Source organism: Suricata suricatta, chromosome X, assembly GCF_006229205.1.
Source record: "Suricata suricatta isolate VVHF042 chromosome X, meerkat_22Aug2017_6uvM2_HiC, whole genome shotgun sequence".
In the NCBI taxonomy this organism is placed as follows: Eukaryota; Metazoa; Chordata; class Mammalia; order Carnivora; family Herpestidae; genus Suricata; species Suricata suricatta.
Window position 1 is genome coordinate 105,642,556 of NC_043717.1, and position 16,214 is coordinate 105,658,769.

The 16,214-nt window shown below is 38.7% G+C and overlaps 1 protein-coding gene across 12 annotated transcripts in view; it reads left to right on the forward strand.

The window, feature by feature from the left end:
- The window catches only part of FMR1 (fragile X mental retardation 1), a 36,965-nt gene extending 21,055 nt beyond the window's left edge, over positions 1–15,910 (forward strand). Inside the window, exons 10-17 of one of the 12 annotated variants that reach the window (XM_029929769.1) lie at positions 1,669–1,778; positions 2,724–2,858; positions 3,375–3,437; positions 5,762–5,848; positions 8,254–8,449; positions 9,985–10,167; positions 10,879–10,961; positions 13,519–15,910. In XM_029929769.1, coding sequence (XP_029785629.1) covers positions 1,669–1,778; positions 2,724–2,858; positions 3,375–3,437; positions 5,762–5,848; positions 8,254–8,449; positions 9,985–10,167; positions 10,879–10,961; positions 13,519–13,680 — 1,019 coding nt within the window. In that variant the 3' untranslated portion in view covers positions 13,681–15,910. The remainder of the gene's footprint in view (positions 1–1,668; positions 1,779–2,723; positions 2,859–3,374; positions 3,438–5,761; positions 5,849–8,253; positions 8,450–9,984; positions 10,168–10,878; positions 10,962–13,518) is intronic. The other 11 variants (XM_029929771.1, XM_029929770.1, XM_029929775.1 and 8 more) reach the window with 11 other exon arrangements.
- Positions 15,911–16,214: the final 304 nt, after the last annotated feature.

Sequence of the window (16,214 nt, forward strand, 5' to 3'; positions counted from 1 at the left end):
TTTCTAAAGATGTGCTTGCTTTTCACCCCACTTTGACAGTGAATTGGTTTAATTATTCAGGTAGCTGTAGTTAACACACAGGCCTTAGGATGGTTAAGATAGTAATAGCAACATGTGACAAACTCATTTTTTTCATCACTTAGACATTTATTAAAATCAGCATTTATTCATGAAAATCCAAGTGTCCTAGATTAAAAAATGACCGGTGGGATGACTCCATACAACTTCTCTCTTCTCCCACCTCTTTCTTTTGAAGAAAAGAGAAGCAGAAATAATTGACAAAAGGACCTACCTATGTCAGGAGTCCTGATTTAGTGTCAGTTTTGTTCCCTGACCAGTCAAAAGAGGTTATAGGAGTGAGTAAGTCTTCGAGACATGGCTAGAGAGCCAAAATTCTGCTGATCAGGAGAGCCACAAGATCCTATGGGGAGGCTTTTTTGCTGGGTTCTTGTATCTACAGTTAACTCCGAGCAAATGTGGGCTTCCAGTTTTCCCCCAGCCCTGCCTTTGCTAAGGCGGTGGGGCACGCACACGGCGGACCTGGCCCGTGTCAGGGTGCTGTAGGTGCCTCGGGCGGGCTCCAGAATCCCAGGGAATGCACATGTCACTTTTTGAAACCAATACTGTTATTTGCTGTGTCGTGCTTTACACGGATGCATGCTGATGGCTATGAAAGCAGGCATGTCCTGGTTAAGCCTATGATTGATTCAGTTTTATAAACTGAGTGGAAGAGTGCCTCTTAATTACTGGTATTTGATGTCTTTGGAGTTTTAACTGGTGTTATTGACCAGTACTTAATCTCGAACTGGTTTTAAGTTTTTTCATAGTGGTTTTGGGTTATCTCAAAGTGTGACTTCCTAATCTTTCATTCTGTGACTAATAAAAGATTAAGAAATCATACCTCACCTCTTAATATACTGATACAATTTATGAGTGATGCACAGAAGTAATATGTTAACACATTGGCCTCATATGTGCACTTCTTTTAGGTGTATGTATAGCTGCTTAAATCACTTTCAGACTTAGCGTATCTTTTATAAATGTGCCATTTGAAATTCTAAAAATATTTGCCATGGGCAGAGAAGCAGATTTAAATCAGGTACAGATACAACTGAAATTGTCAAATGAATAAACAAATGTATTCTGTAACAGGCGGCCTTTCCCTTAATTCCTTTCACAGAACTTGGCAGAAAGAGCGCTACATACCACGGTAGCGGCGTATCTCAAGTATAGCCTTTTATGCAAAATAAGACCGTATCTTTGAACTTCTTAAAAAATTCAAAATTATCTCATCAGTTCATGAGATGTAAACACCTCTGATACTTGACCAAAATAGTTTAAACAGTGACAACCTAACAAAACAGAAACCAGTTTAACTCTTTTTGAAAAGACTTTGTTTTGTTTCGGTTTTGAAATCTTAACATTTTTTTAAAGTATATTTACTTTGGGGGAGAGAGAGAGAGAGCCCACATGGGACTCGGACCCATGAGCCAGGAGATCGTGACCTGAGCCGAAATCAAGAGTCTGATGCTCAACTGACTGAGCCACCCAGGCACCCTGAAATCTTACAGTTTTATATATAATGTGATAGTTTACAGGGGACTGTGCTTACTGGTTTGAAATCGATGTTTGTAAAACTAAACATGAATTACTCATTTCTCCACTTAGGCAAAGTAATTGGAAAAAATGGAAAACTGATTCAGGAAATTGTGGATAAGTCAGGAGTTGTGAGGGTGAGAATTGAGGCTGAAAATGAGAAAAGTGTTCCCCAAGAAGAGGTATGTTGTAGTGCATGTGTTTCTAGTTTGTCTGATAAAGGTTTTTTTTAAGTGTATTTGTTTTGAGAGAGGGAGAGAGTGGGTATGAGCAGGGGAGGGGCAGAGAGAGAGTCCCAAGCAGGCTCCTCCGTGTCAGCAGAGAGCTCAACTCGGGACTCAGTGTCACAAATCTCAAGACCATGACCTGAGCCAAAATCAAGAGTTGGATGCTTAGTTGACTAAGCCACCTAGACACCCTGTCTGATAAAGTTTCTTACTATTTTATTCAACATGTTAATTTAGAGGCCTCTGTAATATGCACATCCTGGGAATGTAAGAATTCTGACAATTAACCATGCCAGTCATTGTCGTAGTTGGAGAGTGACTTGGGACTAGTTACTTGAATCCCTTTAAATCTTCTTAATCTTCAAAATGGATGGTTATAAATTAAAAAGAGTATAAGGCCCTTTTCAAATATTACTTAATGTTGCTGACAGAGACCAAGTTGGTACACTCGTTAGGTTCTCTGGCTTTCATCCTTTGACCTTTTGAGTTTGTGTGTCTGTGTGTTTAGTTGTGCTTTAAATACTTACTGGATATAGCATCTCTCCCGAGTCTTTAAATGTAATGGTCCTCACTTCTAACTTCATGAATACATGCTTTTTGGCGAAAGGACTTGGCTGGGGTGGAGGAGGCAGGGACGTGCTCTTCTGTACAACGATACTGTTCTGAATCCCCCCACGCTGCCGTGATTTTCGTGTATTGTCGAATCTTTTTTGGTGAAAGGTTCTTTTAGCTGATGCTAAATTTTTTGTGGGGTTTCCTGTATTATATTTGCATTCTGTAATTTTGTCTGCCAAAAATGTTTATAATAATTTATATTTTTTAAATATCATTGATACAAAAGTAGAGCTAAATAAAGGCTTTTAAATTGGTCCTTTTTTCTCTTTTGTGTTTTTTACCAAGGAAATTATGCCACCAAATTCCCTACCTTCCAGTAACTCAAGGGTTGGACCTACTCCCTCAGAAGACAAAAAACATATAGATATAAAGGAAAACAGCACTCATTTTTCTCAGCCTAACAGTACAAAAGTCCAGAGGGTAAGAAATATTTATCACTTTGAATTATACTCAAAGTAATTTCTTTGACCCAGATGTCAAAATTGGTGTTTTGGGTGTTTTCTCTGGTTAGGCTTATAGGCTACTGCTGTATTTTTTTTTATTTTTTTTTTTTTTTGGAAATCCAATTGCCATCTTACGAGAGATTACAAACCAAAGTGTTACCTACTACTCAGAGTGACAAATGTGATGAGTAAATATGAAATGTGGGGTTACATTTAGTGATCAATCACATTTTTCTTTTGAGGGTGGTCTTTCATTTTTTTCATGCTGTATCTCTTGAGATTTTGCAGGTTGTGGTAGCTCAAAATGTACCTTCTGTTAGATGCACTAGTTACTACTCAGAACCATATTTTAGAAACTGGTTTTCAATATTTGGACTAACCTAACTGTTTAGAAATGGGTTTAGAAGTCCTACAGTGAAAGTCCTGCGTTCAGGCTTCTGTGTATCAGTTGTTATAGTTAATGACGTCACTTGCATTCCTTATACTGCTTTAGGTGTTAGTGGTTTCATCAATTGTAGCAGGGGAATCCCAGAAACCTGAACTCAAGGCTTGGCAGGTAGGAAAACATTCCTTGAAAAATACATTTTAATTTTATATTTTACTGTTTAATTCCCCTTGTTAAGAGAGACTACAAATGATCATCAGGGTTGGGGGATGGTGGAGGAGTGGTTCGGGCTGTGTTCATCCATTGCCCTGTGGAGAGAGCTCAAATGCCTTCCTGTTGCTTATAAAAGCCTTTCTCTGATGCTCACCTGTCCAGTGTCCCCTCTTTCTGTTCCTCCCCTTTGCCCTCCAGAGCAGCTTGGGCCATACCGAAGTACTCCGAGTTCTCTGAACACGGTTCTCTCTCTCCGCATGCCTACTACGTTTCCGCTCCCGGCGCGCTCTTTCCCCTCCAGCTCGCCGCCTTGCTTTGACCTGATTCCTTGTGCGGCTCTCCTTTGTGTGCTCGCCACAGGTCCTCCCCTCCCTCTGACCAGCTCCACTGCCTTCCCCCCTTCCGCGCTCCAGGTTGCTCAGCCCTCTAGCAGTAGGTACTACATAGACGTCATCTTGTTAATCTGTCTGGCCAGATCATGAGTTCCTTGAGGACAGGGCCGCCTACCTGACCCAAGAGAACTGGTTATGGGGAAAAACGGTATGACTCACCAGAGATTAAAAGCAGAAATGCCATTTGATAAAGGGAAATATAACCACAAGTGGATCGGATAGTCCTCTCTGCTGGGCAGCCCAGTTCTTATCTCAATGAGGGAATCCCTTTCTCCTGGTGTCTGTATTAAAGGCCATCATTGTGCTCTTGCCTGTCTTGATTTTTAGTTTCCTATTCTGGTCCACTAGCGATGTGCTCAAATTAGAGTGGCACTTGGGTACAACCAGTTTGGACATGGGGAAACAGAAAACATTGTAAACTTATTTGTTCAAAGTTGATCAGACTAACTCTGTGACATAAGGTTTTAAAGTCTATTTTGGTCATGCATGATCCAGAGGGAAGAGTGCAGCATTTCATTATATGACATTTTGGAAAATAATAAGATTTAACTGCTCTGTAATGATGTCAGTTGGGGAAAACACAGTCAAAAGTGTTTTTGAGGAAAGGAGATTTGCTTCATAGGCCTAATTATTGCCCCAGTCTCTACGTTACTCACTGCACACAAAAGTCCATAGGAGGCCCATGCGTCTTCAGCAACACCTGGCTCTTCAGGTGGCCTTTGCTACGAGGAAGCAGTGCCTTGCCTACCGAATGAAGGTCATGCTACACGCAGTATTTCCTAATCGTTGAGTTTTGTGCCCCGTCAGCAGCCAGGTTCCTGTGGAAGGGAAAGGAAAAAAAAAACCTGTTCCAGCCTCATATACAATCAAGATGCTGTCTACTGAGTACAGACAAGCCAAAGCCGTCTCTCCTATCAAATGAATGCTCGTTTTCAAAGAGTGATACTTGATAAAGAGACAGCTTCTTGGCTTTTCATACCTAGAAACTTTGCCTAGAAAATTATATCCTCATCACAGCCACTGTATGCTTTACTATAGTCATGTGTGAATATCAGTAAGCATATGGATTTCTTCAGTAGTCAAATAAATGAGGTATTGTCAAACTTTGAGTATCATAATTGCCAGCTATTAATTTGCACAACACCTATAACTGGTGACTAGAAATAGGATTTTTTTCTCACTTGTACTGATGGGCTAGAAGTATAGATTTTTAATATACTCCTTTTTAAAAATCTATCTTTATGTTAAAGGAGTACCATTGCGAAAAGATCAAACTTTCCATATGATTCAACCTTTTACAGTGTGTACAGTACTGAAGTGGATTGAAATGCTAAATTTTGTGCTCTTTGATCTGCCTCTGCCCCTCTCCACCCTGCACAGAATAATTAGTACCTTTTAATTTATTCTGATTCTTTTTGTTTGTGTTTTGTTTGTACTCTCTTGACTTGGTTAACAAAATAGATTTCGTTTTAATTTCTGTGCCCTAGTATTTAACTTCAAATTTCTCTTTAAAGAATTTGATCTAGATAAAACCTGTAGTATATTGGAGTATTTTATTTTAAAGTATTCATTTTGTTTATGCATCTCATGTCAGAGCTTGTTATAATTTGGAATTACATATTTTGTGATTTTGCCAACATTTAAAAGTAGGCTTTAAAACACAATAATCTGGTGCACCTGAGGTTGCCATTTTGATTTATCATTACTCAGTAGATATGTAAAATATACCAACTACTTTAGTTTCTAGATGTTGCTTTATATTTTCAACAAACATTTGCATACCTACCGTTTGTCAGGTCCTGTGCTAGGAATTTAGTCATTATCTGCATTCTTTTTTCAGATTAATCCATTATTAATTTTATAGGATCATTGTTGCCATTTATTTTTCAGGGTATGGTACCATTTGTTTTTGTGGGAACAAAGGACAGCATTGCTAATGCCACTGTTCTTCTGGATTATCACCTGAACTATTTAAAGGTGAGAACAAGAAGAACTTTAACTTTTAATCCTTTTGTGCTAACATATTAAAAACTCCACAGTCAATCTTTCATCATTGAAGGTTCATTCTAGCCTGTACATTACAATGAATGACCTGTAAAAGGTAATAGAGAAAATACATTGTTTTGCTTATTATATTCCTTCTGAAAATAAAAGTCAGTTTTCTGTCATAAATCTAAGGACCGGTATCCCAGTTCTCAACAAATTCCCCTATTTCCCATTATCCTTCTGTTAAACCCTTACTCAATTTAGGTACTCCTGTACATAGCCTTTTATTCAATTGATCCTTTCTAGCCCTTGTGAGTTTTTCCAGGCCAGATTTTGTGTCTGTAACACTTGGCTTTGTTTGTCCCTTTTATGTCATTTATCAAGGAAATCCCAGTGTTTTATGAAGTCCTACGTTTAAACGTTTACCGTTTGTATTTTTCTCTATGTTCCGTTATATAGAATAGAAGCAATTTGTGTCTTGTAGATGCTCGTTTTAGTTAGTGTTTGTACAGTTATGCCTCCTAGATTGCCAGCTGGAAATCAGGAAGTAGGAGGCCACAGGGTTTAGTGGAAAGAGCACTTGAATTGGCAGTACAGTGATTTGCTCCTAGCCTGCCTTCTGCCATGAACTAGGTTATGTGACTTTAGGCAAGTCACTTCTCCCTATACTGGATGCTTCTTAAAATTTCTTGCCCAAATGTTCTATAGTTCAATGAAATGGAGTCTTACCCATGTCACTGTTCTGATTTCTTTATATCCATATGCATCAAAATTACAGTGACTGGTACTAAATAGTATTTTTAAAAATAATCCAACTTCTTTATTTATGATGCTATCTTAATAAGAATATTTTTGCTGATTTCTTGAAAGAAGGAAAAAGTTCTGACTTGGATGTAAATAAGGAAGGAAAAAGTGCAATAGCTAGGCATTGCATTCCTTCTTCTGGTGGTCAGTTACTAATTGCAAATGGGAAGGTTTCATCCAGCAAGGTTTGCATGATAGGATACCCTGTTGGTTTGCTTCTTTGTGTTTTAAAGTGTGTGTTATTTGTAATCTGTCGTATGTGTTTTTCTCCAATTCTTAGCTTAAAGAAGTCTAATGACCTGGAGAGTTAGGGTTGCACTGTAACCAGTCCCTTGTTCTTTTGACGAATGTTCCTTTTTTAGTGATCTTTTTACTTATTCTTCACAATTGAATATCCTTTTTGGTTATCAGCAGCTGTCCTCTTGCCATTCTTTCCATCACCAGATCTTCCCTTGATTGGGCCTGGCATCTGGCGCCAAAAGGCGACTGCTTGATATCCGCCCATTCCCTGAGCTATAACTATACTCTTGGAGTGAGCCACTCAGTCAGTCTCTCCTTTGCTCAGGTCCTTTGTGAAAGAGGAATTCTAGTTCAGAGCATAGATCAAATGTATCTGCCCTTTGTTTTCCAAAAACTTCCACAAGCAAGATTTTAGGAACTTAGCTTAACACAGGGGCTTATGCAGTGACTGTCCATGTAGGCGGTCCCTGTGATACCCCGTACCACTAGAGCTACGGATCCAGTTCCGTAAAGCCAGTAAAGGAGACGCGTATGGGTAGATTAGAAGGACAAGGGTTAGAACTGGGGCTTCATCTGGATATGTCAGAAGCACTGTGTGTGACAGTCTGTCAGTGGACCCCAGGTGTATATTTGGATCAACATCAATACTGTTCATGGTACTTGTTATAGCAGTGATGCAGTCTTTAAGAGGTTTCAAGGCACGATATTAAGACCTAACTTGTTTGGTCAGCTCTTCAATAGTAGTCCCTTCCCCACCATTTAAGGAACGTGAGCATTTTCAGTTCATCAAAAATAATTTTTTTTCCTTAATTGTGCAATGGCATCCAAAGACTTACCATAATACGTGTTCTTTAAAAGCAGAAGATAGCTCAAACTCAGTGCTTCATGGATTACAATATTAACTGGCAAATGTATTTCAATTAAGATTATTTACAGTGTGTGATTTTTAAGGTTAGCTGGTTAAGCCTTAACTGTCTCTCGCATCTGTTTTAGAGTTGCTTGATTCAATATCCTATCATCAAGAAGTCCCCAAACTAGTGTGTCTGTGCTTTAAGAGGTTCTGTTGGATGATAGCGCCAAATCAAACTGCAAAGTCTATTCCGTAGAATTTTAATGCTGAGTATTTTTGTTATATCTCTAATCATGGACATCAATAATCTGTTATCTATAGTAATTTTTCTTTGTAAGGAGACCATTCAATTTCCTGATAATTCTGTGTAACAGTGTTTACTATAAATTTAGAGCTGAACTTGAAATATTTCCAGTATATTTTTTATCTGATGAAAAGGAGAAAGGTATTATTAAGTAAAATGTCAAATTATTTTTACTGTTATCTTGTATATTTTAAATAGGAAGTAGACCAGTTGCGTTTGGAGAGATTACAAATTGATGAGCAGTTGCGACAGATTGGAGCTAGTTCTAGACCACCACCAAGTCGTACAGATAAGGAAAAAGGCTATGTGACTGATGATGGTCAAGGAATGGGTCGAGGTAGTAGACCTTACAGAAATAGGGGGCACGGCAGACGCGGTCCTGGATATGCTTCAGGTACAAACTAAGCATTTTACTCGGTAACTTTATCTGTTCCTAGACTTAATAGCTGCTAATCTCTAATATTCATTAGCACCCCATTATAACGGTTTCTCACTACGTGCTTTCCAATTCACAGTGGGTCAAATTGTGTTGCAAGAGATCTAGACTTAAAAGCTGATGATACCACATAGAGTTTACAGGGCAGGTGTGAGTTCTGTCCACATTCTGACTGGGGATAAACCTGCTTAAGCCCTTGTGTGTTGATGACTTTCTTAAGGCCTTTCCTGATTTTATTATTGTATAGCCAAAATTTTTTTCATTTGTGTACTGTGGCTCATTTTTTGTCAGGCATGTGCTGGTCATACTTGCTGGATGGACTGTGTAAATCAGGGCTCTGCATCCTATGGCTCATAAGGTGATTTTGAGTGTCATGGCCAAAGTCAGCCCTAGGCACAGTCAAGAATCAGGCAAAGTTTCTCTTTGCCTTCCCAGCTCTTCTGTCAGTGCTTCTTTCTTCTCTCCCAGTACCTTTCACTAAGCAGTGTCCCCACCTGCCAGTGCCTACTGTCTTTCTTGCTCAACTGTGTATCTACTATGTAACTTGCTAATGATGGTATAAGGTATAATCCATCTCACAAATATTTGCATTTCAAAAAGGAACTCTTTAAGATGGAAAAGCCTTCAAGATCCACAGGAAAGAAGCTATAATGGTGAAGCTATAATTGGTCATTAGCTCCAACAAAGGAAGAGAGAGGTAGTAGAGTTGATATTCTGGAGTGGGGGAGAGAGACACCTACTCCTAAGGCCAACCTTGAACCTAACCCCTAACCCCTCTCCCAACAGTCTGTTCTTTTTGCTGTTGGAGTGCCACCTCACCGTGGAGCTCTTTTCCCCCACTCCCACCTCCTGTATCATTAACCCACCCCCTCATGCATAATGAGCATATATTAATAATGCCTTTATTAATAATAAATTATTCTAGTGGGAGTGGGAGGGAAGATTGTGGACCAGGCGAACACATGCCCCTTAAGCTAAGTTCAATCCCTGATCCCACAAAAGATCCTTCCCTGAGCCAGTTGCCATGGTGGCCTTTGCCACCCTCTCAGAGGTGAGCAAAATGTATGCATTCTGCTCTGTCCCTGGGCCAAACCTTGTTGAAAGGAACTCTTTTTATAGAAGTTTTGTTTATCAGGGTCTTGCATTTAACTGTCGTAGACAACTTTTCCTCCAGAGAGCACAGATGTTTACAGGAACACAGCTGTTTAATGATGTGGAATACTCAGGTTTGGACTTAGATGGTTAATAAAATACCTTTTATTGTTTTTTTAACGAGAACCAAAACTGTTTAAAATCAAAATTACCTCAAATACTGTGAAACCCTTCATTTTGAATTTAAGATAATTTATTTTACAAAATGGAAGGCAATCATACTCTTCGGGCTTATAAATTGGGAACAATATTGGATTACCCCTGAAACGTCTCTGGAAGCTTCTGTTAACCTAACTTTTTTTAAAGTCAGACAACGGTATATAACTTTTAACTCTCGATAGGAACTAATTCTGAAGCATCAAATGCTTCTGAAACAGAATCTGACCACAGAGACGAACTCAGTGATTGGTCATTAGCTCCAACAGAGGAAGAGAGAGAGAACTTTCTGCGCAGAGGAGACGGTCGACGGCGTGGCGGTGGAGGAAGAGGACAGGGAGGAAGAGGGCGTGGAGGTGGCTTCAAAGGTACAAAGGTTTTCGTTTCTTTTTCATTATTTTTTGTAAGTTTTTATTTATTAATTTATTTCAAGAGACAGAGACTGTCAGAGAGAGGGAGAGAATGAATCCCAGGCACTCTGCGCTGTCAGCAAAGAGCCCGACCTGGAGCTCGACCCGCAAACCGTAAGATCATGACCTGAGCTGAAACCAAGAGTCAGATGCTCAATTGAAAGAGCCACCCAGATGCCCGAGTTTTTGTTTGTTAACAAGTAAAGGTGAATGGTTGCAAGTTTCTAAAGGACTCTGAAAAATCTTGGTGATTCAAGGACATTTTACTAAAACCCCATTTCTTCTGTTTTGTACTGACTGGTCGCCTGAGGAAAGGCTCAGCTGTAGTCAACAGAACGTTAGACCCCCTTCCTGTGGCTTGTGTAGAATACGTGAATGAACACCAATAACTAGGTCAGCTTCTTTGGGGATTCTACACATAACATCTGGTCATTAGCACAGGCTGACCTATCACATAGGTGATGCAGAATTGTAATGCCTCTGAAATATTTTCTACTTGGTAGCATGCTAGATTTCTAGGCATGATGTAGCTGGAATCACTAGGTTGTTGATTATATTTTAGATTCTGTGGTGTAAATAAATTGAGAATATGAGAATATAAGAATAAAGAACTTGCAATAAGCATGTCAGAGTCAGTAACTGTTGAACCTTTTCAAAATGACCCTATAGGAAACGACGATCACTCCCGAACAGATAATCGCCCACGTAATCCCAGAGAGGCTAAAGGCAGAGCAGCAGACGGACCCCTCCAGGTAAACCCATGGGCCTCTTTACATCTACATTATTTGAATGACTATAGTTTGGGATTTAGGAGTTTGTGTGACTTGATTTTTAAACCCGTTCAAAGTTGCAGTGTTGGTACATGTGAAATATTTTCCTTTCAACATTACAATTGTGGGCAATCTTAGATCTCTGTGACAAGTGTTCGAAGATTTCTCTAGAGAATATGCAGTCGTACACATTTGTCAAGACTCTGACAGCCCATTAGGACTTGATTACTACATTGGTGGTTCCTCCCAATTCCGCCGAGAAAAGACACTCCTGGAATATACTGAGAGGGAAACCTGAGTAAGCCCTGAGGGACAGGGAGGGTGTCCTGTCCGGAAAGTAAGGCGAAGAAGGTGTCTGTCTCCTGGCACTAATCGTGAGAGACAGGTCTGTGTTGTGCAGCTAGTGCATGCTGGATCCGTCAGCTGCTTGTTTATAGCCAGCTTCATTTCTGAGACTCCCACCTCACTTGGTCATCACCTATGCTGAACCCATTGTTAAGTAACTTTTAAAATTACCCGAGCTTGTCAGACATCGTCCCTGAGTGCTTTGTGTGTGTGTGCTGTCTCATTTAATCTTACAGCAGCGCCCTGAGGTAAGTGGTTGTATTTTCCTATTCTATAGGTGAATAAACCGAAGCTTAGAAAGACTGGAAGATTCAGTCCTTTGTCACATAGTTAGCATACAGTGGAGTGACAGTTAATAAACCCTGGTGTCTGCTTTCCAGAGCCCATATTCTCCTCTTCTTTTTTAACTCTTCTTTTTTTCTTTTTAAGTTAGTTATTTTGAGAGAAACCGAGACAGCACCCAGCGAGGTAGGGGTAAAGGGAGAGAGAAAACCACAAGCAGCCTCCGCACTGTCAGCACAGAGCCTGACGACGGGCTCGAACTCAAACCGTGAGCTTATGACCTAAGCCAGAACTGAGGGTAGGATGCTCTGCTGACTGAGCCGCCCAGGCGCCCACTTTAACTCTTAATTCTTAATCTAAGCAGTTAGGGTTCCTTATGGACAACGGATTGGTTTGGGACCAACACCCAAAATTAGATGCCAGTCTTGTCATTCCTCACTGAAAGTGACATGTTTGATGAACTTGGCAATCTGTTTATATTAGTTAAAAAGGATGCATATTGGTAATTATATTTATGATTAAAACAGAACATCAAATAAAAAGGGCAATAGATCCAAATCAAAGCACTAAACCCTTGACAACCAAACATTTCAAAATATACAGTGAGGGGCGCCTGGGTGGCTCAGTCGGTTAAGTGTCCGACTTCAGCTCGGGTCATGATCTCACAGTTTGTAGGTTCCAGCCCTGCATCAGGCCCACTGCTGTCAGCACAGAGCCTGCTTCGGATACTGTTTCTCTGTCTCCCTCTCTGCCCCTCCCCCACTGGCATGCACTTGCACATGCACTCTCTCTCTGTCTGTCTGTCTCTGTCTCTCTCTCTCTCAACATTAAAAAAAAAAAAGACAGGGGCTCTTGGATGGCTCAGTCGGTTGAGCATCCGACTTCAGCTCAGCTCATGATCTCATGGTTCATTAAGTTCAGATTCTGTGTCTCCCCTTCTCTCTGTCCATCCCATGATCATGCTCTGTCTCGATGATAAATAAACATTAAAAAAATTTTTTAAATACACACAGAGACCAGTAGTTAAACACATATTGAAATGATAGCAAACCATTTTGAGATATATGTAGCATTTGCATTTGAAACAGATCGATATTTCTAGTTGTTTTAAGCCCATTGGTCAATATTATCTTCTTTTCATACAGCATCTGAAATTCTGTTAGCTTTTTTTAGTGTCCTGTGTCGGCACTTAAACTGTTACATAAATCTTAGAATATCATTTCTAAATTATCTTCCTCTTTACACACATCTTGGGATTCCAGTTTTTCTACATGTTACTGTCATCAGATTTCCTTGTACCGTTATTATTCTTCAGAGTTCAGATTGTTTGATCATTTGCCCTGCCTTACTGAACAAGCTTTGAGAAACCAACACTCATATTTTTCTACTGTAAGACAATGGTAGAGAGTTAATCAGATCCATGGTAGATACTTAAGGTGTAAACGAAGGCTAGTTACCACCTTAGTTGAGTTCTGTCCTTGGTAATCGTGGAATAAGTAGGCATCAATTTGTGTCCCTCTTGGGTTTCACAAACTTTGAAGTATAACCCATTCTTTTGAACTCTGGTATTATACGTCTGTATTGTCTCGTAATTGGTAATAGTAATTCATTTTAACTTTGTTTCTCACTGTTTTATTTTGCTTAGAAGAAGACACAGTAGGATTATGAGTTTTTAATCTAACTTTGGACACACTGAGATGACCAATGTGTTCCAGTTAAAGAAGAGTGTTTTAAATACATAAGCTAAAGAAAGATCCTATCTGACCTTAGTTTCTTGCACTTCTACTATCCTCACCCACATTTCCCCTTTTAACATGTGGAAGTTACATGTCAGGCTTAAATTTCTCGTCAGGCCAATTACAGATTACAATAGGATGTGGTCTGTGTATATAACAACTATAACTTGTTTTAGATCAGAGTTGACTGCAATAATGAAAGGAGTGTCCACACTAAAACATTACAGAATACCTCCAGCGAAGGTAATCGGCTGCGCATGGGTAAAGATCGTAACCAGAAGAAGGAAAAGCCAGACAACGTGGATGGCCAGCAACCACTTGTGAATGGAGTACCCTAAACTGCATAATTCTGAAGTTACATTTCCTATACCATTTCCATAACTCTTATTCCATATTAGAAAACTTTGTTAGGCCAAAGACAAATAGTAGGCAAGATGGCACAGGGCATGAAATGAACACAAATTCTGTTAAGAATCTTACTTTTTTGGTATTGGCCAAAAGCAACAATTTTCAGATTTGCACAAAAAGATACCTTGAAATTTTGAAACATTGCTTTTAAGTATACTTTAGCACTTCGGGGCAGGATTTTAGTTTTGTTTATTTTTTAAAGTACAGAGCAGTGATTTTTTTTCTTAATTTGGATCATTTTCCTGCATTGGGCAATAGCTCCAGTACATTTCCGTTTTTCTGAATAAATAGCATTTTTTGGTAATCACTTCTGTTTTCAATCTCCTATAGAAGTTCATGAAACACTATGTCATTTCATGTCCTGTGTCAGTTTATGTTTGGTCCACTTTTCCAGTATTTTAGTGGACCCTGAGATGTGTGTGATGTGATGTTTGTCATTTTCATTAGCAAAAAAAAAAAAAAAAGTTGTATGATCTGTGCCTTTTTTATATCTTGGCAGGTAGGAATATTATATTTGGATGCAGAGTTCAGGGAAGATAAGTTGGAAACACTAAATGTTAAAGATGTAGCAAACCCTGTCAAACATTAGTACTTTATAGAAGAATGCATGCTTTCCATATTTTTTTCCTTACAGAAACATCAGGTTAGGCAGTATAAAGAATAGAACTTGTTTCTGTTTTTGTTTTGTTGCACTGAAGTTTGACAAATAGTGTTATTGAGAGGGATGTGTAATTTTTCTGTATAGACAGGAGAAGAAATAGCTATCTTTTCATTTGAGAGAGGCTAACATGTTCTCAGCTAGGAACAAATCTTCCTGGTCGAAAGGTAGTCGGATATGCCTGCTCTTTGGCCTGATGACCAATTTTTAACTTAGCCTTTTTTATTTTGTCCTCCCCAAGTTTTGTGAAGTTTTTCATATTTTAATTTCAAGCTTATTTTGGGGAGATACGAAGGTCATTTTCATGTGTGCATAATAATCCTGTGAAGTACAGGTACTTTGTGTAAGAAACATTGGAAGCAGGTTAAATGTTTGTAAACTTTGAAATATTAGGTCTAATGTATAAGAGGAATTGGAAAGCAGACTAGAATTGGTGAACAAATACTTTTCTTTCGTTTTTTTTCTTTTCTTTTGTTCTTTGATGTGTTGGGTTTTGGTTGTTTTTGAGTCATTTTTATGAGTGAAATTTACTGAGGAAAACTACGTGAAGGACCTTCACTCTTAAGATGTTATATTTTTCTTAAAAAATAACTCCAGGTAGGGGTACCACTGAATCTGTACAGAGCCGTGCAAACTGAAGTTCTGCCTCTGATGTCTTTTGTGAGTTTGTTACTTTGGATTTTCATTTTACAGTTACTTTTCCTTGCATACAAATAAGCATATAAAAATGGCAATGAACTGCACATGACTTCAAGAATTAAAAAGTCTTTTAAAAGTATTGCCAAACATTAATGTTGATTTTTAGTTATTTATTCTGGGAATGTATAGTATTTGAAAACAGAAATTGGTACCTTGCACACATCATCTGTAAGCTGTTTGGTCTAAAATACTGTAGATAATTAACCAAGGTAGAATGACCTTGTAATGTAACTGCTCCTGGGCAATATTCTCTGTACATATTAGCGACGACAGATTGGATTTTATGTTGACATTTGTTTGGTTATAGTGCAATATATTTTGTATGCAAGCAGTTTCAATAAAGTTTGATCTTCCTCTGCTAAATTGATGTTGATGCAATCCTTACAAATGATTGCTTTTAAAATTTTAAGATAGGAAAAGAAATCTATAGAAAGTGTTGTTACAAAATGTAACTGTTACCACTGGACGTTTCACATGTCATAGGCAGTTAGCTGTTATCTACCAACACTCAAGAACTTGATCTTGTTCAATAAGGTGGGAAAAAAATCAACAAAATGGTACAAAAGCACATTGTGCCATTACAATATGCACTAAGTCTCTTTTTTTTTACAAAGGCTGAATTCAGCAAGGCGCTAACTTGCTTAAATGTGAATTACTAACTTCTATAACTGTAATTTGATTCACATGTTTTCAAATGGAGTTGGAGTTGATTCGTATTACAATATTTGTGTGCTAAACGTGTATGTTTTTCAGTTCTAAGTCCTGATGTTTTTAAAATCTTATTAAAGTTTCAAAAATCTGAAGATTGTTTATCTAGATGTAAATTTTTATTAAAAAGTTGCACTTATGAAAAAGCAAAAAATTAGTCTGACAGATGTTTGCTCCTGGTCTTAAATTTCTAAATATAACAAAAATTAGCACTATTGGGGCGGGGGGGAGTTATTTATCGTGCATAGCATATATGCCTTGCAAATAATGTGTTATATGCCCTTAAAACACAGAAACATGGCTACTGGAAAATGGTTCTCCATATTCCCAGTTCAAGATTTCAACACATTAATTACATAGGGTACCACCAAACCATATTAAACACATACTCCTTGTCTG